This window comes from Stenella coeruleoalba (genome assembly GCF_951394435.1).
Source record: "Stenella coeruleoalba genome assembly, chromosome: 3".
NCBI classification, from domain to species: Eukaryota; Metazoa; Chordata; class Mammalia; order Artiodactyla; family Delphinidae; genus Stenella; species Stenella coeruleoalba.
The window spans coordinates 126,389,057-126,416,234 of NC_137148.1; the positions used below are offsets into that span (position 1 = coordinate 126,389,057).

General features: G+C 39.4%; 1 protein-coding gene across 1 annotated transcript in view; it reads right to left on the reverse strand.

Annotated features, from left to right (window-relative positions):
* The window catches only part of DCTN4 (dynactin subunit 4), a 33,122-nt gene extending 16,119 nt beyond the window's left edge, over positions 1–17,003 (reverse strand). The window contains exons 1-8 of the mRNA XM_079916219.1: positions 16,839–17,003; positions 14,319–14,389; positions 11,717–11,895; positions 5,669–5,712; positions 3,443–3,550; positions 1,776–1,849; positions 1,430–1,542; positions 1,000–1,109 (exon numbers count right to left, since the gene is read on the reverse strand). Coding sequence (XP_079772345.1) covers positions 1,000–1,109; positions 1,430–1,542; positions 1,776–1,849; positions 3,443–3,550; positions 5,669–5,712; positions 11,717–11,895; positions 14,319–14,389; positions 16,839–16,973 — 834 coding nt within the window. The 5' untranslated portion in view covers positions 16,974–17,003. The remainder of the gene's footprint in view (positions 1–999; positions 1,110–1,429; positions 1,543–1,775; positions 1,850–3,442; positions 3,551–5,668; positions 5,713–11,716; positions 11,896–14,318; positions 14,390–16,838) is intronic.
* Positions 17,004–27,178: the final 10,175 nt, after the last annotated feature.

Genomic DNA, 27,178 nt, shown 5'->3' on the forward strand with positions numbered 1-27,178 from the left:
ATAGGCCTCTTCTAATCTAATGCTGTGTTATTTGATAACAGGAGCTACTAGTCACATGTGATTATTTAAATTTATTTATTTATGTTTGGCTGTGTTGGGTCTTCGTTTCTGTGCGAGGGCTTTCTCTAGTTGCGGCGAGCAGGGGCCACTTTTCATTGCGGTGCGCGGGCCTCTCACTGCTGTGGCCTCTCCCGTTGCAGAGCACAGGCTCTGGACGCACAGGCTCAGCGGCCATGGCTCACGGGCCCAGCCGCTCCGCGGCATGTGGGATCCTCCCAGACCAGGGCTCGAACCCGTGTCCCCTGCATCGGCAGGCGGACTCTCAACCACTGTGCCACCAGGGAAGTCCACAAGTGATTATTTAAATGAATTTCATCTTAGAAAGATTCAGTCCCTCAGCTGCACTACCATATTTCAAGTTCTCAGTAGCCACAGGTGACTAGTGGCTAACATGCTAGACTATGCAGATAAAGAACATTTCCATCACCACAGAAAAGTTCTGTTGGATCGTACTGATCGCAAAGGTTTCCTTTCCATTTTTTTTCCATACTTTGTTTTCTTTTACAATGTTTCTTTTATTTATTGAAGAAACCCTGCTGTTAGTTTCATAGATTCCCAGAGGCTTTTCTTGATTTTTCTTCTTTCTTGCTTTCTTTTAAATTGATTTTTTTTTATTAGTCCTTTTGTTCCCCTCTCTACTGGCCTAAAAGCTTTATATTCTTTCACTATTCTTTTAGGGATTAGCAGTATGAACTTAACCTTCAAATACCCCAGCTTCCACATCTGTAACAAGGGTAACAACAGTACCTACCTCACTGAGTTAGGGGGATTAAGTTTATCTTGAAAGTTTTAAAATAGTGCCTGGACACTGGAACGTTATCTACAAGCATTTTCTACATTTACTACATTCCAGAGGTTTTGATACTGACCAGATGCCAATCGTGTTTATTTTTGCTTTTCTCTTACACAAATGACAACTCTACAGAAAGGAATACTTACTCGGCAGCGCAGGGACCGTTTGATCAGAAGATGCTTGTGACGAGGATAGAGCTGTGAAGCACAGATTGGCTGGAAGTCAGGCTGTAAGAGGCGCTGCTGAAGGGTGGTCACTAGCATGAAAGGTAGAAACCAAGCTTGGTTTACAGTGACTTGCTCAAAATCAGACGTATATGAGATAATTACACAAAATAACACTGCCTTTGTGAACAGTGCTCTTCAAAAAACTACAATATAGAAATTTGACAGATGTTTTAAAGTTCTTCAAATGATTACACCTATCTTATTTTCTACATGACTCATTTTAGTACTAACAACTATGCTATTAAAAATTTCAACTCAAAAAAATAAACCTCAAATCACAAGGCATATAAGTAACAAAAACAGAATTAGATGTAAAATAGAAACAAAGCAGAATCATGTATAAAATTACCCTCTGTTAAATTTACTGGTCTCGTATAATAGTCTTCAGGTAGAGGTTCCACTTCATCTACAGCCTGAGCTGGCTCAACCTTTATCTCTTTCTGGTCCTCTCCTTCTTTAAGGCTAAAAGATAAAAGCCATCATTTCTCAAGGGTCCACCTGAATATCTTCAAAGTCCATGATATCAATAATTGAAGTATTCCTCTACTGTAGAATATTCTTTCTGTTTAGGTTTTTCCTAAGTATGAGTATCTTCTTCCCCATTGGCAACTGTTATTAACTTTAAAACCACATTCCTTCAATGTTCATTTTGATATCAGCTTTTTCCCTCAAAGCCACTTAACGTCCAAACTTACGAAAGTCCAGCAAGGGTACTGATGGTTGTACCAGCTCGTGGTCGCTGAAGCCTGGTTCCAAGACCATATTTGTCCTAAACAGAGTTCAGAAATTCCTATTAGAAATTCTACTTTTAAATATCCTGTGTATCAAAATAAAGAATTTGGGGAGGGACAGCATGAGAAGCTCAGGGAAATAAGCCAAAAAAAAAAAGCTAATTTTAAAGCTTCTTTTAAAGAGAGTAATTGTAGCCCCACATCATCTTACTCTTAAAATAATAACAAAAGCACCAAACATGGAGATTGAAACTACATTAATGCAGTGAAAATGAGCAAAATGTGATAATCTAAGAATATCTAAGCTATGGCTTAGGCCAGAACTCTGTGGAGTATCTAAGACACACGATGAACGTCTTCTTGGAACACCAGTGATCATCTGCTAACTTCTTCAGGGTTAGCAAGAATCATAAAAGAGAACTTACCACTACATGAATAGTATGTTGCTGTAGGCCCCAAAATAGCAGCAGGTTGCAACAGAGACAAAAAAATGCAGCATAAGACAGAAGCAAACTCATACAGCAGGCAGGTTATATGGGAAAGTTGGCAGAATAACACATTTAATTCAAATTCCTCTCCTAAATACACTAGTGCATATGCTGATTGTACCACTGAATTGTTCAAAAAATTCACCGAGACTTCATAAAAGTCTCTGGCAAATATGGATGCTTTGCAAGTTTTAATGTTTTATTAAATTCTAAACTACATATTTTTATATGAACCTTACCAATTCTTAGGGTTTTAATGCCTTAACTAATTCTCATGCAGAGGTAGTACAAGAAGTTAATTAACCTTTACAGGTCTCATTCCTTTAGTGTAAAATGGGGATATACCACCTACTACACAGGATTGTTGTGAGGATTAAACAAAATAATATGTATAAAGTGCTTAGCACAGAGCTTGACACATCACTGCTATTCAATAAACATTATTTATTAAATGCCAACCTGCTTGGCTCCAAGCAAACACACAGAAAATAAACTGTTCTGTGAGAGCAAATAAAACTTGGGGGACAATAGCAAAAGCTCCAAATCCTAATTTCTTGCTTCTAATTGGTAGTTTACAAATGAGTAGAGAATGACTTTTGTAAATAATTCCTATCAAAAATTACACCTGCATATATCACTACTTACTTAACCACAAAAAATGCTCTATGTAAAAGTCAGGGTTTTTTATACTGGAGAAATATTGGAAGGGGCCAAAAAATTATGGTAACTAAAGCTGGGAAACCACTACTACCAGGATGCTAAAGGTGGGTGGGCTACATAGGTAATATGGATAAAACCTACCACTCGCCCATATTCTCCTGTCTTTCTGTAATATCCAAAAGCTGTAAATGTGGGTGCCTACAAAACTAAACAGTAGCCGCTTTAGGAATAATCAGAAGAGAAAGGGGTGTGATGGAGAAAGAAACACAAATGTACTTAAAACTCAAAGAACTCAAACAGAACTAATGATATGGCAAAAGCATAACCGCTGGACTTAGACACCTATCAGCTGAGGAACCTTCTTCTGCTAGCCATCGTTCAGGAATCTAGGGACAATGGCCACTTTCTGAAATGTTCCCTGTTCTTATGCCACACCGGTCTCGATCCATGAATTGCAAACTCCTTTTTGTACCAATTTCTCACCGAAAAAGCCAAAGGCATATAGTTTCTACGCCGTGCCAGTTTCTTGCGATCTCGCTCAACCTTCTCCTTCTGAGCAAGCTGCTGGTAATATTCAATCAGTTTGTTCATCTGTAAGAAATCAAAGACTCAGTATTCGTTTCACGAAAAAGCTAACAAGAAACTTACAAAATTAATCAACTCCACTGACTAGACATATAATGAATAGACAAGACAAATAATTATTAAGGTGGGCAAGTTTGCCCTCTTCTTCAAAGAGAATTTGTCTTCATTACACGATCTATTTTCAGAATTGAAATGGAACCTTCAAGTTCAACAACAGGAAGAAATGAGCAATGAAAAGGCTTGAAAATTTCATGTTCTCTTTTCACTGCTCTTTAACTTCATTGCTTACTTCCCCTCACAACTGCTCCTATTTTCTCTGCATGACCAGAGGACCACCTATTTCCAAGGATGTGACATTTCATACTTTATTTTCTCCCACTCTCCATCACGTATTTTCATTTAAAAATATATTTTAATCATAAAAGCAATATATAACTGTGAAAAGTTCAAACAATATAGAAACATAAAGAATAAAAAGTGAAACTTCTCTTTTATCTCTCACACCCAAGTCCACCCTTCCCCTCCCCACAGGTATCCATCATTAGAGTTTAGATATCTTTCTTACACACTTACAGACACGGGTATGATATTATATCCTGCATACATTAAAAAATGCATGTATAGACATATCGCTTTTATATGTGTAAAATAAATACAGCTCTTTTTATTTTTCATATAAGGGGAAAAAACTTACTATTTTAAAACTTTTTCACTGTAAGTGCCATGAACTTTCCATTCAGTACAAATAGATTTTTACCTCATTCTTTTTAAAGGCTGCATCTTATTAAACGGTACAAATGTCCTAAAGGTATTTAACCATTTGCTCTGAGAGCACTTAAATGGTCTCCTGGTACCCACTCTTGTCCTCTCAATTCAGCAGTAATTATTTTTTAGAAACGCTAACCTGATTCTGTCAGCTCTTTTGCTTTAAAGGCTTCTTAGACTCCTTAACTTGGTCCACATGGTTCTGCAGTCTGACCCCAAATCCTTTTCTCCATTCACCTACTGCTATGCTCTACTCTGGCACACTTGCCTCTTGTCTATAACTTGCTTTGCTCCTTCCACTTACAAGCTCTCTGCCTATGCTGCTCCTCCGCCCTGAATTCTTTCCCTTCTCTGCCTGTCATCCTCAGATCCTAGCGCAATCCTCAGATGTGGACCTACCTAATTGAAATTCCCCCTAAAAATGCCCACATGCACAATTTCTCCTCCTTCATATTACCTTGAGTTTCTCCTTTAGCTGGGGATTATTTAATTGATTTTTGTTTTCCCGTTAGACTTAAGCTCTTTGAGGGTAAGGACCATGTATTCCTATTGTTTAGCACAACCCCTGACACACAGTATGCAGCACATGCTTGGTAAGTGTTTGATAAATGAATATACATATTTTTGTGCATAAGTACAAGTATTTCTGTAGGTCAGAGTCCAGGAAGTAGATACTGCTGAGAGACCAATAAATCTGTACTAATTTACACTAACAACAGTATATGTGAAAAGGTCAAATTCCATACACTCCCATCCAAGATATTTTCAGTATTTCTAATTTTTGCTGATGTCATAAGTGAATAATTATAAATTATTATTTAATTTGCAGTCTGTACAACTTCATTTCGATAGCATTTTATCACCTTTCTAATATTCTACTTCCAGGGGCAACAAAATCAGTTCTAATGTATATACTGCAGAGATCAACTCACTGTGAACTATTAAAGGATGTCTAAATCATGATTCTATAAGCAACCACTACTGAGTCCAAGGGCATCTTCCAAATTAGTGGTGTTTCCAAGAGTTAAAATGTTTATATGTGGATGAGATTTCTGAGAACAAATGGATCCTTAACACAGTTGGTGCGTACGTGGAAAACAGAAACGTATCATTTCCCTTTTCCAATTCACAACCTGAGTACATAACTAAAACTACACCTAGGTTTCTCTATTAACTTAAGTCAGACTGGAAAAAACTGCCACTGTGATTTAATGTCTTACAGCGAGAAGCACTTTCTAAGTGTAAAAAACACCAAAATACACATCATGGATTTATAAGCATATGCCATATACACTGATAAAATGGTCTTTTTCTTCATCTTTTCTCATTTCATCCTCTCTCTGATGACCCTTTACTTACCCGTTGCGTGTGAGGATTTTCAGGTTCCTGCCAACCACCACTAGCTGCAAAATAAAGGAATATTAAACAAGACTTACGTAATTTGATAATTTTATTTCCACAAAAACAGGTCATCTGCAGGCCACAAAATAAAGCTTGAAGACATAAAATCACACAATTTCCAAGAAAGAGTCCTAGAAATTATACAGACTGAAGGGCTCAGAATGAAAATTTTTCTTTAAATATAATGATGGTGATAATAATAACCACCACTAGGACCACAACTACAACTAACACATGTATAACTTCTGTGCCAGGTATTTGAAATGTATAACACTTCATTTTATTCTCATAATAACCCTCTGAGGATTTCCCTGGTAGCTCAGTGCTTAAGAATCCACCTGCCAATGCAAGGGACACGGGTTCAAGCCCTGATCCGGGAAGATCCCACATGCCGCGGAGCAACTAAGCCCATGTGCCACAACTACTGAGCCTGTGCTCGAGAGCCCGCTAGCCACAACTACTGAGCCTGCGTGCTGCAACTACTGAAGCCACGCGCCTAGAGTCCGTGCTCCGCAACAAGAGAAGCCACCGCAATGAGAAGCCCGCGCACCGCAACGAAGAGTAGCCCCTGCTCGCCGCCGCGACTACAGAAAGCCCCGTGCACACAGCAATAAAGACCCAACGCAGCCAAAAATAAATAAATAAATTCATTAAAAAAAAAACCCTCTGTGGTAGGGACTCTCATTATTAGTCTTATTTTACAAATGAGGAAATTGAGGCTCAGAGAATTAAATAACTTGCTCAAAGTCATAGAGACAGTAAGCGGTAAAGCCAGGATTCAAACTCAGGCAGTCTGACTCCAGAGAACTTGCCCATATCTGCAACACTGGGCAATTTCTGTGTTCTACGACCTCAGTTTAGAGAAGAGTTTCTTACATAAGAGACAAAAGCACAAATCATAAGGGAAAAGATTATTCCAGAAAGCTGAAAGTAAAACCATAATGAATACTTCAACAAATGGTGCTGTAACAATTTACAAAAAATTAGCCTTGACCCTTACCTCACAACATTTACAAAATTTACCCTGAAATGGTAATAAACTTATGTGTAAGAGCTGAAACTATAATATTTCTAGAAGAAAACAGAAGTGAAAATCTTAGCGACCTTGGGTTAGGCTAAAGTTTCTTTACTAGAACACAAAAGGCACAACTAGAAAATAAAAAATTGATAAACTGAACCTCATCAAAATTAGAAACCTGTAGGGCTTCCGTGGTGGCGCAGTGGTTAAGAATCCACCTGCCAATATAGGGGACATGGGTTTGAGCCCTGGTCTGGGAAGATCCCACATGCCAAGGAGCAACTAAGCCCATGCGCCACAACTACTGAGCCCACACGCCTAGAGTCCGTGCTCTGCAATGAGAAGCCACCACAATGAGAAGCCCAGGCACCACAACAAAGAGTAGCCCCCGCTCACCGCAGCTCGCCCAAGTGCAGCAACAAAGACCCAATGCAGCCAAAAATAAAATAAAAATAACAATAAATTAGAAACGTGTTCTTCAAAAGACACAGTTGAGGGCTTCCCTGGTGGCGCAGTGGTTGAGAGTCCACCTGCCGATGCAGGGAACACGGGTTCGTGCCCTGGTCCGGGAAGATCCCACATGCCGCGGAGCGGCTGGGCCCGTGAGCCATGGCCGCTGAGCCTGCGCGTCCGGAGCCTGTGCTCCGCAACGGGAGAGGCCACAACAGTGAGAGGCCCGCGTACCGCAAAAACAAAACAAAACAAAACAAAAAAAAAAAGACATAGTTGAGAAAATAAAAAGGCAAGCCGCAGACTGGGAGAAAATATTTGCAAAATATATATTCAACAAAGGACCTGTATCTACAATACAGAACTCTCACAACTCAATAAAAAGATTAAAACTCAGTTTAAAAATAGGCAAAGAGGGCTTCCCTGGTGGCGCAGTGGCTGAGAGTCCGCCTGCCGGTGCAGGGGACGTGGGTTCGTGCCCCGGGCCGGGAGGATCCCACATGCCGCGGAGCGGCTGGGCCCGTGAGCCATGGCCGCTGAGCCTGCACGTCCGGAGCCCGTGCTCCGCGACGGGAGAGGCCACAACAGTGAGAGGCCCAAGTACCACAAAAAAAAAAGGCAAAGATTTGTATAAACACTTCACCAAAGAAAATACATAGATGGCAAACAAGCACATTAAGGAAATGCAAATTAAAACCACAATGAGGTATCACTACCCACTAACTAGAATGGCCAAGATGAAAAAAGAAAAACAATACTAATAGTTGATGAGGAACTGGAACTCTCCTACACTGCTGGTGAGGACCCAAAATAGTACAGCCACTGTGGAAAATAGTTTGGCAGTTTTCAGTCAAGGAAAACATACACTTAACCCTATGACTCAGCAATTCCATTCCTAGGTATATACTCAAGAAAAACGAAAATACACTAAGATTTCTAGGCAAATGTTCATAGCCAGTTTTATTCATATGAGTCCTAAACTGCAAAAAATTCAATGTCCATTAACTGGAGAATGAATAAACAAATTATGGTATATCCATACAATAGAAGACAACTCAAAAATAAAAAGCAAAAACACGAGCGAACCTCATAAGCATTATGCTAAGTGAAAGAAGACAGACACAACAGACTAAACTACTCCAATTATATAAACTTCTAGAAGAGGCACAATTACAGTGAAAGAAAGAAATCAGTGGTAGTCAGGGGCCAGGAGGTGGGGGGGAAAGAAGTGACTACAAAGGGGCATGAGACAACTTTTTGGGGTAACGGAAATGTTCTATGATTGTGGAGGTGGCTACATGGCTATACACATTTGTCAAAAAATCAAAGCATTTTACACTTAAAATTGGTGAGCTTCATTATATGTAAATTATATCTCAATAAAGCTAACCAAAAAAAGGGGGGGGGACTGTAACGAGATACCATTTCACAACCATCAGTTTGGAAAAACTTGAAAGAAGTCCAACAATGCTAAGAGCTGCCGGAGATCTGGAGCAATGGGTAGTCTACTCATATATTATTAGTGGGAGCAAAAATTGGTAAACCATTTTGGAGAGCTAAACATGTACACATCTTAAAACCACCAATTTTACTTTGTTATATAGAGAAACCCTTGCTCTTGTGACAGGAAACACACACAAGAATGTTTCTAACAGCACTGTTGTCAGAACCAAAAAATTGAAAACAAATGTGAAGAAGAGATCTGTGGTAAGTCATGCATGAATCACCCACCATTTTATCACCCACCATCACAACTACATACCACAGACAAACATGATAGAGATAAATTGTAGCAGGATGCACAAAGCATGGTTCTATTTGTTTCAAGTTGAGAAGCATTCTTTGCTAGTGGCTACATACATACATGAAGACGTGCAAAAGCATACATGGTTTTTTTCAGATGACAATCTGAATTCAGGACTGTGATGACTATCTCTGTCTAGAAGGCAGAAGAAGGCAGATGCAGTGGGGGAAAGGCTATACAATGGGCTTACACTGTTTGGGTTATGTTTAATTTCTTAAGCTGGGTGATAAGTTCATAAAAGTGTATTATTTGTATAATTAAAAATAACTTTTTTTCCAAATAAAAAGGACTCCTGTTGAAGGTGACACTATAGCCCCTTGCAAGAAAAGGCAGCGATAATATCCTTAAGTACAGTATTTATATTTTAAAAGTTGCCTTAAGGCAATTATGAAAAATAATTATGTGAAAGAAATGTTTTAGTAATATTTTAGAAAATCTGAATGTTTTACCTAATAGCATTTTTAGAACTGGTGATTTATTCTAAATGTAAATTTGAGAGACATTAAAAAGTTTCTGCACATTACTGACACAATGGCTTACTTACAAATAAACAAACAGTTCTAACTAAAGTGGTTTCAGGGCTTCTCAGACACCAGTGACATCATGGAAGAAATGAAATTACCTGTACTCCTTAAGAACTCCTAGTATTCAATAATTATCACTGTCAAGATACCCTAGAGGAGCTAGATTTCTAGAAACAAGCACAGCCTTTAAATTCTGAAAAATAAATTCTCCAATTCTAATAGCTTACAGTCCAGAAAGTATTAAAAAAGCACTTACAGAGTAACAAACTGAGAAATCTATCTGGATTTCTAGGCTTCCTTTCTTTAACTTGATAAAAAGAAACAAAATACAAACATGGAAAAAATACACTTTAACTCACGAACTAAGTGCCACTTTGAGGTTGTTTTTTACATGTAACATAAATTCATAAACAAATTCAAACAATTTACTTGCTACACTGACATTAAAACACACACACAAATATTTACTGACAATCTAAGAAGACGCTACAGAAACTTTCCAATATAAATCACAGTTCAGGAAATGCCTACCCACCAATGAGCATTTTTAAGGGACTTGTTTAGTTAGTTTTTTGTTTTTGAAGAGTATTTTATCAACATAATGTATGAAGTTAGAAAAACAACCAAGAGCTCAAGCATTCTAAACCAAAGGGTGAACTCAACAGAACCAAGGATTAAGTTTTAAGAATAGAGTTGAATCTAAAGGAACTTCACCCATATTTACTTCCAAGCTACGTAAGAATCTGTAGAAAACTTTTAGCTGAAGTCCATCTTCATTTTAGTTATGTCAAATAACATAATGAGTTTTTAGTTGGCTTCCTCATGTAAATAGTAAGTTGAGTTTTTTTTTTTTTGCGGTACACGGGCCTCTCACTGTTGTGGCCTCTCCCGTTGCGGAGCACAAGCTCCGAACGTGCAGGCTCAACGGCCATGGCTCACGGGCCCAGCCGCTCCGCGGCATGTGGGATCTTCCCAGACCGGGGCACGAACCCGTGTCCCGTGCATCAGCAGGTGGACTCTCAACCACTGCGCCACCAGGGAAGCCCCAGTAAGTTGATATTTTTAATGGAAATGTAAAAATGGGAATTTTTAACAAATCTAAAAAGTTTTCACAAAATTAAACAAACGAAATTTCAGAAAGAAAAAAGACAATGGGGAGTTAGCAGTGCTGCTGTTTATATAAAAAATAAACAGCAACTCAAGATTTTGAACTGATTATAATAAAGAGTGTTTCTACTCTCTGATATTAACCATGGAGTACAGGATACGGGAAAAAAAAGGAAGTTTCCTAATGAAGGTAAATGCAACCTCTGCTTTGAAATGCTCAAATGATGGAAAGGTAATTTAATACCTTAGGTTTTCTTTAGGTCCAAACATACATAACTTTCCTGTTTCACTTATGATACATATAGATGTATCTTTGAGCATGTGTTTGAATGCTCCAGGATAGATACTTGGACATGTAATTTCTGGGTAAAAGAATAAAAGCAATTTGAAATTTTAATAAATGTTGTCAAACTGCTCTCTAAAATGGCAGCAGACAAAAGAACTATTTTCCCATATTCTTGTCATACTACCAGATTTTTAAAATTTTGCCAAATCAATGGACGAAGTTTTAATTTGCATTTTCATGATTACTAGCAAAACTGAACTTATCTTTTTGCATATTTATTGACTTAAAAAAAATCACCTCACCAAGTTGTGTGCAAGAAAAAAAATCCAATGATTTGTGCACACTTTGGTTATTGACCATCTTTACTTCCATTTCTGAGAGCTGCAGTTCATATCCTCTGACAATTTCTTTCTTTCTATTGGGTAGCTTTCTGATTTCTAAGGGTTCCTTATTTTTGGTTATTTATCTTTACTGTTATATATGATCCAAGCTTCGTGACTTTTATCTTTTAGGTTTGTTCATGGTGTGTTCCACCATCAGGAGCATTTATTTTTTATGAAGAACATTAATCTTTTGATTCTAAAAAAGTATCAGATTTATAAATGCTATTTTACCAACTTTAAGAAAATGAAATAGTTTACCAAGTCTCAGATGAAACATCACGGTCCATGTGAGAATGTAGGAACATAGAAGATTTAATGACAAAATACTCTGAATTTATCGCCTACCTCCCAACAGGTAACAGAAATAATGATTTGTGTGCAATTACAGCACTGCCGATTTCACAAAATCTCATGTTGAAGTCTGCCTCACTCACCCACAGATTTGTCTGCCATGCCCACATCTCTAGATGTCCAGCGACAAAATCCACAGGCCAGGTAATAGGCTTTCTTCACCGTGGTCTTGGCTGGGTCATCTGGAAGCTGTGTGGAAATGCTTGTTGCCCGAGTGGAGAGGGTGTGCATACAGCCGGGACAGTCAAAGCAGTTGGCGCATCTAGGACACGACAAACAATCATTGATTCATTCAACAAATATTTACCGAGCACCTACTATGTGCCAGACATTGTTCTACATGTTAGGAATTCAAGAGAGAACTATAAGGGAAGCGTGGCTCTCAAGCAAAAAGAAATTAAAAAGTACTCTGAAGAGGCTCCTACAAACTTCATTTTAAAATTTCAGAAGTATTACAATAATTATTTTTAAAAATGCAATCATCATCAAAGTTCCTGAAGAGTTACAGCATGACCCAATCCTACTCTAGAGAGGGAATCACGGTTAACAGTCTGGAGTTAACTTTTAGACTCTTTTACAGACCACAAAGATTTCTGTGGGGGCTTCCCTGGTGGTGCAGTGGTTGAGAGTCCGCCTGCCGATGCAGGGGACACGGGTTCGTGCCCTGGTCTGGGAGGATCCCACATGCCGCGGAGCAGCTGGGCCCGTGGGCCATGGCCGCTGAGCCTGCGCGTCTGGAGCCTGTGCTCCGCAACGGGAGAGGCCACAACAGTGAGAGGCCCACGTACCGCAAAAAAAAAAAAAGATTTCTGTGGGACACAGAAATGTCACAGCTTATGACTTTAGAGAGAACAGACCAATTGCACAATGGAAAACGGAGAGGCAACATACAATAAGCTGTGAAACTGGGTTTGGAAAGTAACTGCTTGTTTGCTGTGCCAGAGAGCTGAAACAGATACCAAACAATGTTACCAAGATGAAATGTTTCAGAAGGGGCATTTTCAGGGTTTTCTGCTCTCTTTAGGCATTACTCTTCCTAGTGAAACACTCAACATTCCCCTACAGTCTCCCCCATGCCTTGTTATTCTTAACTTTCCCACCATCTGAAATTATCAAGATTTCACCTCCAGTCCTGGACTTGTTCTGATGTTCCATTCCATAACTCCAATTTTCTGTGATATTTTGCTACTAGGTAATATCCTCAGATAAGGATAATAATAGTACCCACCTCATAGGGATATTCTGAGGATTAAATGACAAAATTTAATGTATGGAAACCATACAAAACTGGTTTATAAGGAGCTATTTCTCCGGGACAGGAAAGACAAAACAGTGGTTCATATCCATGGAGGTACAGAGGTGTGACTGGTTACAAAGGACTTCCACACCATGTTAAAAACCAAAATGGCACCAGTAGCAGTGAGTACCAGATCTTGCTTTTTAATACCACATCTTGGTTTTTAATACCAATCTTGGTTTTTAATACTACCCAGATCTTGGTTTGCAATACCAATCTCGAATAAAAGGTACCAGGGCTCCTTGGAGAAATGGCTAATTCTAGGACTGGAGCAGAAAATATAGAGGATGAGCTTGGAGTAAGTAAGAAAGTCCTCAAACAACTGAATAACACTTCCCTCCTCCTCACTGCCATATAATGACGGGGGTATGCCAAAGGGAGAAGGAAGTCTACTAAAAGAGGTCCCAATGGCCAAAGCCGGAACAATCTGAATTAAAAAAAAAAAAAAAAAGTAGTACTGGATTATAACCTAAAGTATAAAATAAATATTCACAAGCCCATACTGCTTGAAGTAAATGACTAAATAAATAAAAAGGGGAGAAGAGAAAAATCTTCCATACAGAAGAATTCCAAGTAATACATGGAGATAGCCTTCATGGAAGGGGATCATAACTCCCCAGTATTTAAGTGTGGGCTGTAATAGTGCATTTCTTTCCAAAGAGTACAATATGGAAAAGGAGAAGAAAACAAAAAGAGTAACTTTACATCAGAGAAACCTGACAAACACTAGCTCAAGCCAGGTAATCAAAGTTAACATCAATAGTGATGTCATGTTGGTGGTATATACCTTTGATATGATGTGATGAGAGATGCGCTTTACCTGTGTGGTTCTCCTCCCCACAACACATTCCCCCAGCTGATGAGAAAAACATAAGACAACTTCCAATTGAGGGACATTCTATAAAATATCTTACCAGTACTCCTCAAAACTAAGGAAAGTCTAAGAAAATATCACAGCAAGAGGAGCCTAAAGAGACATGACTATTAAATATAATGTGGGTATCCTGAATAGGATCCTAGAACAGAAAAAGGAGATTAGGGGAAAATTGAGGAAATCTAAATAAAATATAGAGTTCATTTAATAATAATGTTACCAATAATGTTCATTAGTTGAGACAAATATACCATACTAACATATGACATTTATAATAGGGGAGACTGGGTAAGGAGTAAACAGAATTTTCTGTAGCATCTTCACAGTAATTCTTAAGTCTAAAACTGTTCTAAAATACAATTTATTTTTTTAAAATGAAAGTTTCACCTTTGGCATAAGTGATGCTAAAAAAAGAAAAACAGCTTGTTAAAAATGAGAGTTAGTTCCATGTGCTTTTTTACCAGCTATTAAAGGAATAGCTGGGGAAAATAGAAAAAATTGATCCCAGTCTTACCTATTCTTTTTTAGTTTGGCTTCAGCCGATGGCATATTTTCTAAACAACTGGGACAATAATGGGAGTCCACCTAGAAAGAAACGAGAAATCAAAAAATCGGAGGAAAAGACATTTAGCTTGGCTTGTATATATGCCTATGCCAATTAGTGAAATTTAAATTACATTATTCTGCAGCAGAGGTGAGAGACCATTGATCTGGCAAAGAACCTGGACTGTTTTCAGCATCCGGTTTATTCTTCAATCACCTGTTGTTTTCTTAACCTCTGGATTTCCTGAAATCCTTCTATTTTTCCTTTCTGATCTTTCCTATTCCCTTTCATCAGGGTTTTATGTATTAGACGTGTTAAAACATGTTTATGTAAAAGATCTCTATGATAATCTAAATAGATTAATAAATAAACCCAATTTATGAGGCTGTGATCAAATATCCTTCTATCTAGTCTAGCTTTGTGTGACTGCAATAACTTGGCCACACAAATTGTTAAGAGATTTTAAAAGTTTTCCCATTACTGAGGTATTACATGTTCACTGAAGAAAAGCATACATTAACATTTACAAAGTCAGCTGTAGCCAACCAATTAGAGATTTTTAAATGGCAAATTAAACTACTAAGTTAACAACATAGTCTTATTGTATTTAATGCAAAAACATAGTACAAAATTAAATTCATTGTACTTTTTTAAGGACTAAATATTTTCTTTAATGTAGTAGATCCTATTTGATAATTCTAGAACTCTAGTCACCTGCAGATGGACAGATTCACTTGAACATAAATACTATGACAGAAACTGTTTTCTTTTTTCATCATCTGCTTATAAACAGAACCACCTTTGAAAAGATAAAGTTACTGCTCAAATAAGTCTCCAGGAACACAAAATATAATACTGTTAACTTATATTTGCACTTACTCATCATAAAAAGCAAAATATAATTTATTCCTCCCTGTTCCCTTTCCAAATTATGCTCATCCCTTCATGTGCAGCTCCAATCCCAGGCTTGTCATTTGAAATTTCTGGACTGCTTCAGCCCTCACTAGCATCATCCTTCCCCAAACCCTAATGGCCTCCATTTCACAGGTGCACACCAGTCCGTAAACGATTCAGTCACAGACTGAATGTCCTAGCTGAAGAGATCCTTACAGATTATGGAGACTCAGCTCCCTAATGATCACCAAATGAGAATCTAATCCAATAAATTCTAGAGGTGGAGCTGGGACAGCATCCTAAAGAGAAAGGACCTGCCAAAGAATAAGCATACAAAGTGCTAATGGAGATGGAGAAAAAAAAATCATGTATATAATACAGCATTGATTTTTCTCTTGTGTTATTTAACTGCTTTCTCTGACTATTCTTAATAGCATGAAAAATATTCCCAATAAAATAATAATTATTCATAATGTGTAAAATGGCTTATCGTATACGACATATTCTCATATGCATTTTTAACCGTCCAGGGATCCTCACTCAAGTCCTCTGAATCAGGCTGCTTGGTTTCAAATTTTGCTGCCCCCTCCCACCCACAAATTTTTGGCTGTGTGACCCAGCGCAAACATTATGTGCCTCTTTCTTTAACTGTAAAGTGGTTTTTAAAAAAGGGTATCTATTCTAGTTTGTAGGATGATTAAAGATTATGTAAAGCACATGGCATATAGAAAGTACTGAATAAGCATTAACTATGTATTATTACTAATTAGCTTTTCCTTCACGAGACTGCAAGTTACTCAACAGCAAGATTTACGTCTTAACGCGTCTTTTAATCCGCAGAGCCTACTGAATGAACAACATGTTCCAAGTGCTGCAGAAGTTCTGGGGTTTTGTTATTTGGTGATTTTTTTTTCCGGGGGTCTTTTACATTTTGAGCAATCCCACCTCCAACGCCCACTTGCGCCAGTGAAGGTCAGAAATGTACCCTCAGGAGAAGCGCCATGAATATAACACTTTGAGCTTCTTCAACGACAGACCCGATTGTAAGCGCTTTTCACTCAGCTCACCCCATCCCAACCTCGTATCTGCTGCAGGCCTTGGGCTGGGTCAGGAAACATAACAAGGCAGTTGGAAGAGGGCCCAGTTTCTGCCCAAGCAGGGGCAGAACTTCCAGGATGGGAGGGGCTTGGATGAGAATGCCCGCGGACCTCTCCACTCCCTCAATCAATGCTGGAAAGACGATATCTCGCCCCTCAAGTGGCCTGAACTAAGCATCCCCATACCTTTTCTCCCCCTGACCCACCCGATAACCAACACCCACCCCCCGCAGGAGATAGCCAGGGTCCCCAAAGTCAAGTTTGTCCCAGAGGGCGCTCTAGACCAGAAGGGCCGCTCAGCCCCACCCAAGGCCGCTCCTCCTTTCCAAGTGACAAATTACGTACGTATAAGCAAATTAAATCACAGGCAAATCTGAGTGACGGAAGGCAGAGCCAATCAGCATGCTAGGAAAATTACCACCCGCTGGTCGCGCTGACTAGGTGGAACCGCCTCCCCCCTCCCCCAACACACACACTCTTCATGGGACGACTACATTACCTCGTGAGACACACATTCCAGCGACCGCAGCTCGCTACAATAGCGGCAGAAGTAAAGCTGCGAGAGCGGGGCCCGAACCTTCTTTTCTCCCTGGACTACGTAGAGAACCCGCTCCGATTGCAGCAACGACGCCATCTTTAGGGGGAGGAGCCAACGACGCTCTCGTCGCGTCACGTGACTGGAGAGCGAGCGTTTCCCTGGCTTCCCTCCCTACGTCTTTCAACGTAGACTTTGACGTAAGGTTTCCGAACTAGAGAGGCTTTGCGCCGGACGAAAGTCAAAGTGCGCATGCTCGTTTGGGGTTCCAGGTTTTCACCCCGCCTCCACCTTACCTCTGCAGCATGTTTGAGAGCGTCAGCCGTCTGGGCTGAGCTTAGACCTTTTTTTGATAAGTACGGAGTCGCAGAACAAATCCATACAGACACAGTGCGCTCCTTTCCTTTGTTTCTAACAGAAAGGAAGGCTGCTCTTCTGTTTTATTTAACACTGCCTCTACCGCCCTCACCTTCCAGACAAACATCCGGAAGTTAGGGAGGATCTCTGAGACAGAGTTTCATGGGAACTGGAAAACTAAGAGTCCACACCAGCACTTTCTTCTGACAGTCTTGTTACTGACCTATAGGAAACTTTCACGGACGTTATCTCGTTTGAAGTTTCTTAGATTAAGCTCCTCCACGCAGAAGCCATATCTCATTCATTTTAAGGTTTCGCATATTTAGCGTTAGGACTAAGTTTATACTGTGGGTGTTCATTAAATATTGCTTAGTGAAGGAGTGGAATCAATGAATGAACAATGTTGCTAGGTGTCGTTTACATTTTTCTAGTGCATAAACTAAAGCTTAGACATGTAAAATAACCACTTAGAACTGGGCTGGCAGAGACTGGAGCCCATGTTACCTGCCATCAGTTCAGTGCTTTTTCCTTTGTACTAGTGTTGTATTATTACCTATCTGATATTAGAGTTGGTGATTGAGAAGAAATAGAACCGAATAGTAATATTAGTTGACGTTTATTGAGCATTTACTGAATGCAGAACACTGTGTCAAAACTATACATACATTGTCTCATTTAATTTTCACCAGAACTTCAAAAGGCAGGTACTATCATTATCTCTATTTTACAGTGCAGGAAACTGAGATCGGGGTGCCCTTCTCTTCTCCCAAGAAAGCCTGGCCATCTCACCTGGGGCAGACTGAGATTCCTCTGCTCTGTGACTGGTAGTCAGCAGTAGCAGAATCCCCAATGTGTAGGTAGGGACCAGCTTGGGCCCTGGGCAGCAGCAAGGCACAGGCACTGGCACTGCAGACAGGCACTGGGAACAGAGGGAGAAAGTGAGTCATAGGAGGATACCTGGCTTGGTTTCTGAGGCTCCCAGGGCCAGCCTGCTTCAGTGGTGCTGGCAGGTTTTACCAAAACAGACAACAGCCACGGGTTGGAGTCTGCTGACGCCTGCTCTAGCCTCCTGGGTGGACAGGATACCTTAGAATTATCATATACTAGAAAGATCCTAGTTCAATACTTGTATTTTTCAAATGGAGAAAATGAGGTCCTGAGTGTCAACATGCCCCAGGAACATGCCGCAGGTTTTCTCACTCCTGGTACAGTATTCTGTTTTCTAATTCCATAAATGCAGTTCCCTGCACACTACAGCAGTTCATTCATATTCACAGCAGAGTAAGAAACCAGTTGCTCTTCTAACAACACTTAAAAAGAGAAGAAAGCAAATACAAGGGAAACTGGAACATTAATTGATGGCCTACTCATTTTTGCCCTGGAACTTTGCTGGAATTGCATCATTCCCATTATGGGCACATGAGTGTCACACCTCTAGAATGCTGTCTGCTTGGCTTCAACAGTAATTTCCCAAGCATACCTCAAATCTAACCAAGGCTTGTTCCCACCCCCACCCCCTTCTCTGCTTAGTAGACTAACCGGAAGCTAATGCTAATTCTGTGGCACCATGGAACACTTCCTCTGTGCTCTGCTGAGGACGCAGGAAGGTGAGATGGGCATCCTTTTCCGGCTGGAGGATGCACAGGGTGACTTCAGGTTAACCACTGCAGCTATTACCCAGTTACTGCTAGTGCTTAAGGCAGACTTCAGGCCCCTGAGGTGCTGGCTTATAAGAGATAGCTGGTGGCCATGCACTCTCTGCCCACTCACTACTGAGAACTCGCAACTGACACAAGAGACCATAGCTCTCTGTGAAATAAGGGTAAGGTCATGGAGCTATAGAGCTAAACGTGATCTTAGAGACTAACTAGTTCCCTCCCCTTATTTTCAAGATGGAGAACTGAAGCCCAGAGTAGGGAAGAGACTTGCCCAGGTTCCCAAAGGAAGATAGAGGTGAAGCTAGGGTTTGAATGCAGGTCTTTGTTCCAAGTTTATTGCCTTCACTACACTTTGCTGGACCTCCGTCTCTCCACAATTCACCATCCAACCCTAAAGCTTGCTTCTGGGAGACCACCAGTGTATTGTTTGTTGAATTGAATAAAAGATAATTGAAAATTGAATTGCAGCCTAACTCAGTATACTATCTTCAACTATCTGGAATTTGCTGCAGATGGAATCCAGTAACTAAAGTTTTTTTTCTTTTTGGTCTTTAAGTAACTCCTTCTTTCAGAAGGTAAAGGAAGAAATAGGGGAAGGAGACTGGTCACAATTTTAAATAGGGTGGTCAGGGTTGGCCTCATAAGAAGGTAAGATAGGAACAAAGATTTGAGGGAGGTGAGGAGAGGGCTGGGTGGCCATCTGGGGGAAGAGCCTTCCAAGCAGAGTCTGAGCAAAGTCTCTAAGGCCTAACTGAGGCACAGCAAGGAGGTAGTGGGGCTGGTAAGGAGTGAGCAAGGGAGAGAGGTATAGGGGATGAAGTCCCAGAGGTAATGGGGGTGCAGCTCATGTAGGATCTTGAAGGCGTTTTAAGGATGTTGTATTTTGCTCTGAAGGAAGTGGAGAGCCATTATAGGATTTCACACAGCACAGTGATACAATCTAACCTACATTTAACAAGGGTCACTCTGGATACTGTTTTGGGAATGGACTGTAGAGGGACAAGGATAGAAGCAGGGGGTGAATTTGGAGATTACTGCAGTGACCAGGCAACAGGCAACAGTGCCATGGACTAGGGATTCTGACTATATTTTGAAGTAGAACTCACAGGATTTCCCAATGCCCAACCGTGGGAAGACATGTACATAGACTTTCATATGAAGGGTAGTTTGGAGTCTCAGCAGAGATGCCCTTGTTAGGCTGGGGGAAAATCCATTTCACGGTCCAGCCAAATTCAGAGGCTGGGAGTTTATTTCCTCAGAAATTATCAAGACTCTCTCTTCTCCTGGAGGTCAAAATAAAAACATCACAGAAAGGATCAGACACTTTTATATTTAGAGGAAGCAAACTTGTTTAGTCTCTAGTTTACTTTGTTCCAAGTCACAAAGCACGGTGATTGCCACACAGGGAAGCATATTTCACAAGAAGCCCAGAGAAAGAGCCAGCCCATTGCTAAACACATGAATCACATCTTCGGAGCTCCAGCTCAGGCAAATAGGAAACTGGTGTGGGCACACCCAACACATTTGCAATGGTGCCAAGGGCTCTTCCAAACGAGCTTTACCTTTCGCCATGCAGGTAAAATGAGTTAAAAGTTAAAGTGGGGGAAGAGATATGGCAACATAAGTATATATATAACTGATTCACTTTGTTATAAAGCAGAAACTAACACACCATTGTAACGCAATTATACCCCAATAAAGATGTTAAAAAATAAAAATAAAAATAAAATAAAAAAGTTAAAGTGGGTAGAGCACAGAATATAAGTTGCTACGTATTTGTTATTCGGCCACAGTTTAGTCCAGTCCCTTCATTTGCAAGTGAGAAAACGGTTGCAGAGAGAGGAAGTGTTTGTCTGAAGTTACATGGATCTCCAGCTTACTTAACGAGCACTAACTAAGTTGATTTCTTTTCTTATGTTTGGGTGATTGGGATCTCCAGGCTTGCCCACACTCTCATCTGTGACTCTTGAGTGCCTCTTACAGTGCATTTCTGGGAAGCTCTTTTAGACTTTGAGCTGTCACTTTACATGAGAGAATCTTTCTGCCCTCCCAGGGAAGTTCAATGGGATGCTTTGTTACTCTTGACCACCTGTAGAAGCCAGCCTGCAACTTGTCCTTCAGTGGTATTTATACCCTTGTGTATTCCCCTTCCACATTGTACTGGGGTTGGTCTGTGTGACCAACAGCATACAATAGAAGTGGTGCTGACCCTTCTGAGATTAGATTATGAAAGTCTGTGGTTTCTATGCTGGGTGCCCTATTGCTGTGTTGGGTGCTCTCTTAGATCACTTGTTTGGGAAAAGCAAGCTGCCGTTTTGTGAGCAGCCCTATGGAGACGCTTATGCAGTAGGGAACAGCCAGTGAGGACCAAGGCCTGCCAACAACTAGTGAATGAGCTTGGAAGTAGATTCTCCTGTTCCAGTCAAGTATTGAGATGACTACAGACCCAGCTGACAGACAGCCTGACTGCAATCTCTTGAGAGACCCTGAGTTAGAACCACCTACCTAAGCAGCTCATGGACTCCTGACCCTCAGAAACTGTGAAATAATAAATGTTTGTTTTAAGCTGCTACTTTTTTTTTGAGACAGGGTTCAGTATCAGTTTTATTTTGATTCTTTCACTTTGAAAAAATGTAAATGCTAAGAAGTTTTGTTCACATGAATAGGTAAAAGGAAATGAAAAGTTTTTCTCACAGCATTGTCACACAATTCTTTGTATTTCCTCTGAGTTATGTACCAAAAATTCCACCATGAGCCTCAAAAATTAATTTTCATGATTTATTAGCTGACAATCCCATTAGTTACTTCAGCAATTTTGTTGAAAGCAAAGAATTATAAACCTCCTGTGTTGCAAAAGGTCTTGTTAAGCAGAGATTAGCGTCATTCATTTTTCCACATCAACACCCTTATTTTGGCTGGTCCTGTTGTTTGGTACCCAGAGGCTTCTGTCCCTTGGGGCAATGCACCAAGGTCAGATTAGCCACATGTGGGGTAGCGGGGAAAGAGGAATGTTTTTTTCTGTAAAATGAGAGAAGGGCTGTTGAGAAAGAGGAGGTTGGAAAGGAGACTCAGTGTTTTCAGGGAGATCATTTTAGGAAGTCAAGAGTCTAGAAATTGGTTTCTTTACAAATGAATGTGCCCATGGACTCCTGGCAATTCTTTGTGTGTCCCCAATGATATTCCTAACCTAGTGTGATTAATTTACCTCATCTCAGTTTCCACATCTGCCGTTTGGGACTGGCATTATCTAAATCACAGGATTAATTTGAGGATGGGGTTAAATTACATACCACATGTAAAGCACCGAGCACAATGTCAGACACAGAGTAGGTATTCAGCAAATAATGGATTCCTTCCCCACCTTTCCAACTTGACATGCCCATTTCTTTTTTACATGCCCAGTTTTATGCAAGTACAATTAATAATATATTTTTTATTTAACAGACTAAACAGCATGTTTTGAAAGGTTATGTTGGGGGAATTCCCTGGTGGTCCAGTGGTTAGGACTCCACACTCTCATTGCTGAGGGCCTGGGGTTCAAACGCTGGTCGGGGAGCTAAACTCCCACAAGTTGCACGCATGGCCAAACAAATAAATTAATAAATAAATAAGGTTAGGTTGGGACCTAATCAAACTTAAAAGCTTTTGCACAGCAAAAGAAACCATTAACAAAACAAAAAGACCAGCTACAGAATGGGAGAATATATTTGCAAATGATATGACCAACAACGGCTTAATTTCCAAAATATACAAATAATTCATAGAAGTCAATATCAAAAAAACAAACAACTCAATCAAAAATTGGGCAGAAGACCTAAACAGACATTTCCCCAAAGAAGACATATAGATGGCCAATGGACACATGAAAAGATGCTCAACATTGCTAATTATTAGAGAAATGCAAATCAGAACCACAATGAGGTATCACCTCATACTGGTCAGAATGGCCATCATCAAAAGGTCTACAAATAATAAATGTTGGAGAGGGTGTGAAGAAAAGGGAACACTCCTACACTGTTGTTGGGAATGTAAATTGGTGCAGCCGTTATGGAGGTTCCTTTAAAAACTAAAAATAGAACTACTATATGATCCAGCAATCCCACTCCTAGGCATATATCTGGAAAAGAGGAAATCTTTAATTTGAAAAGGTACATGTATCCCAGTGTTCACTGCAGAACTATTTACAATAGACAAGATGTGGAAACAACACAAATGTCCATCAACAGATGATTGGTTTAAGATGATGTGGTATGTATACATATTTTATAAAATATACAATGGAATATTAGCCATAAAAAATGCAATACTGCCATTTGCAGCGACATGGATGGACCTAGAGGATATCATACTAAGTGAAGTAAGTTAGACAGAGAAGGACAAATATCAGCTGATATCACTTACGTGTGGCATCTAAAAAAATACAAATGAATCTGTATACAAAACAGACATAGAAAACGCACTTATGATTAGAAATGAAAAAGGAGAAGTAACAACTGACACTGCGAAATACAAAGGATCATGGGAGATTACTACAAGCAACTATATGCCAATAAAATGGACAACCTGAAAGAAATGGACACATTCTTAGAAATGCACAACTTTCTGAGACTGAACCAGGAAGAAATAGAAAATATGAACAGACCAATCATAAGCACTGAAATTGAAACTGTGATTAAAAATCTTCCAACAAACAAAAGCCCAGGACCAGATGGCTTCACAGGTGAATTCTATCAAACATTTAGAGAAGAGCTAACACCTATCTTTCTCAAACTCTTCCAAAGTATAGCAGAGGGAGGAACATGCCCAAACTCATTCTATGAGGCCACCATCACCCTGATACCAAAACCAGACAAAGATGTCACAGAGAAAGAAAACTACAGGCCAATATCACTGATGAACATAGTTGCAAAAATCCTCAACAAAATACTAGCAAACAGAATCCAACAGCACATTAAAAGGATCATACACTATGATTAAGTGGCGTTTATCCCAGGAATGCAAGGATTCTTCAATATACACAAATCAATCTATGTGATACACCATATTAACAAGTTGAAGGAGAAAAACCATATGATCATCTCAATAGATGCAGAGAAAGCTTCCGATAAAATTCAACACCCATTTATGATAAAAACCCTGCAGAATGTAGGCATAGAGGGAACTATCCTCAACATAATAAAGGCCATATATGACAAACCCACAGCCAACATCATCCTCAATTGGTGAAAAACTGAAACCATTTCCACTAAGATCAGGAACAAGACAAGGTTGCCCACTCTCACCACTATTATTCAACATAGTTTTGGAAGTTTTAGCCACAGCAATCAGAGAAGAAAAAGAAATAAAAGGAATCCAAATTGGAAAAGAAGAAGTAAAGTTGTCACTCTTTGCAGATGACATGATACTATACATAGAGAATCCTAAAGATGCTACCAGAAAACTACTAGAGCTAATCAATGAATATGGTAAAGTAGCAGGATACAAAATTAATGCACAGAAATCTCTTGTATTCCTATACACTAATGATGAAAAATCTGAAAGAGAAATTAAGAAAACACTCCCATTTACCATTGCAACAAAAAGAATAAAATATCTAGGAATAAACCTACCTAAGGAGACAAAAGATCTGTATGCAGAGAACTATAAGACACTGATGAAATAAATTAAAGGTGATACAAACAGATGGAGAGACATACCATGTTCTTGGATTGGAAGAATCAACATTGTGAAAATGACTCTACTACCCAAAGCAATCTACAGATTCAATGCAATCCCTATCAAACTACCAATGGCAGTTTTCACAGAAATAGAACAAAAAATTTCACAATTTGTATGGAAACACAAAAGACCCCAAATAGCCAAAGCAATCTTGAGAAAGAAAAATGGATCTGGAGGATTCAGGCTCCCTGACTTCAGACTATACTACAAACATACAGTAATCATGACAGTATGGTACTGGCACAAAAACAGAAATATACATCAATGGAACAGGATAGAAAGCCCAGAGATAAATCCACGCACATATGGTCAACTTATTTTTGATAAAGGAGGCAAGAATATACAGTGGAGAAAAGACAGCCTCTTCAGTAAGTGGTACTGGGAAAACTGGACAGCTACATGTAAAAGAATGAAATTAGAACCCTCCCTCTTACCATACATAAAAATAAACTCAAAATGGATTAAAGACCTAAATGTAAGGACAGACACCATCAAACTCTTAGAGGAAAATATAGGCAGAACACTCTATGACATAAATCACAGCAAGATCCTTTTTGACCCACCTCCAAGAGAAATGGAAATAAAAACAAAAATAAACAAATGGGACTTAATGAAACTTAAAAGCTTCTGTACAACAAAGGAAACCATAACCAAGACGAAAGGAGAATCCTCAGAATGGGAGAAAGTATTTGCAAATGAAGCAACTGACAAAGGATTAATCTCCAAAACATACAAGCAACTCATGCAGCTCAATATCAAAAAAACAACCCAATCCAAAAATGGGCAGAAGACCTAAATAGACATTTCTCCAAAGAAGATATACAGATTGCGAACAAACACATGAAAGGATGCTCAACATCACTAATCATTAGAGAAATACAAATGCAAATGTAGTTTCTCAAAACTACAATGAGATATCATCTCACACTGGTCAGAATGAACATCATCAAAAAATCTACAAACAATAAGTGCTGGAGAGGGTGTGGAGAAAAGGGAACCCTCTTGTTGGTGGGAATGTAAATTGATACAGCCACTATGGAGAACAGTGTGGAGGTTCCTTAAAAAACTAAAAATAGAACTACCATACGACCCAGCAATTCCACTACTGGGCATATACCCTGAGAAAACCATAATTCAAAAAGAGTCATGTACCAAAGTGTTCATTGCAGCTCTATTTACAATAACAAGCACATGGAAGCAACCTAAGTGCCCATCAACAGGTGAATGGATAAAGAAGATGTGGCACATATATACAATGGAATATTACTCAGCCATAAAAAGGAATGAAACTGAGTTATTTGTAGTGAGGTGGATGGACCTAGAGACTGTCATACAGAGTGAAGTAAGTAAGAGAAAAACAAATACCATATGCTAACACATATATATGGAATCTAAATAAAAAATGATCAGAAGAACCTAGGCGCAAGACTGGAATAAAGATGCAGACCTACTAGAGAATGGACTTGAGGATATGGGGAGGGGGAAGGGTAAGCTGGGACAAAGTGAGACAGTGGCATGGACATATATACACTACCAAATGTAAAATAGATAGCTAGTGGGAAGCAGCCGCATAGAACAGGGAGATCAGCTCTGTGCTTTGTGACCACCTAGAGGGGTGGGATATGGAGGTTGGGAGGGAGGGAGATGCAAGAGGGAAGAGATATGGGGACATATGTATATGTATAACTGATTCACTTTGTTATAAAGCAGAAACTAACACACGACTGTAAAGCAATTATACACCAATAAAGATGTTAAAAAAAAAAAAAAAGAAAACGCACTTATGATTACCAAAGGGGAAAGGGAGTGAGGGAGGGATAAATTAGGAGTATGGGATTAGCAGATACAAACTACTATATATAAAATATATAAGCAACAAGGATTAACTGTATAACATAGGGAACAATATTCAATATCTTGTAATAACCTATAATGGAAAATAATCTGAAAAAATATAACTGAATCCCTTTGCTGTAAACCTGAAACTAACACAATATTATAAATCAACTATACTTCAGTTTTAAAAAAAAGCTTATTAACTTGGCCAAGATTACATGAAATCCATTCTATATATTATATATAAAATATATCTCTATATATATATATACACACACACACACATACATACATATCTTTCACATTTTCTTCATCCATTCACCCATGGAAACAACTTTTTCCATGTCTTAGCTATTGTAATGTTGCAATGAACACAGAGGTGCAGGTATCTTTTCAAGTTAGTGTTTTCTTTTTCTTCTGATAAGCTGCTAAATTTTGAGATACTTTGTTACACAGCAGTAAGATAACTAATATAACCAGCTTCCCTTCCCACCACAAGAGTTAGCCTTTGTTGCACTGTACATTTGTCCTTTCATCTCTGCCCCCTCTACCATCCTTGTCATCACCTTGTGTACTTCACATCACCCAACTATCTGTGGCCAAACCCAGAAGTCATCAAACCTGATGAACCGCTTGTGGTACCAACAGGAACAGATCATGGACTAAACTTGGAATTTGAGGAAAATTTAATAAAGGGACTATTTGCAAAAAGTGTGAGTGGGGTGGAGGGTAATC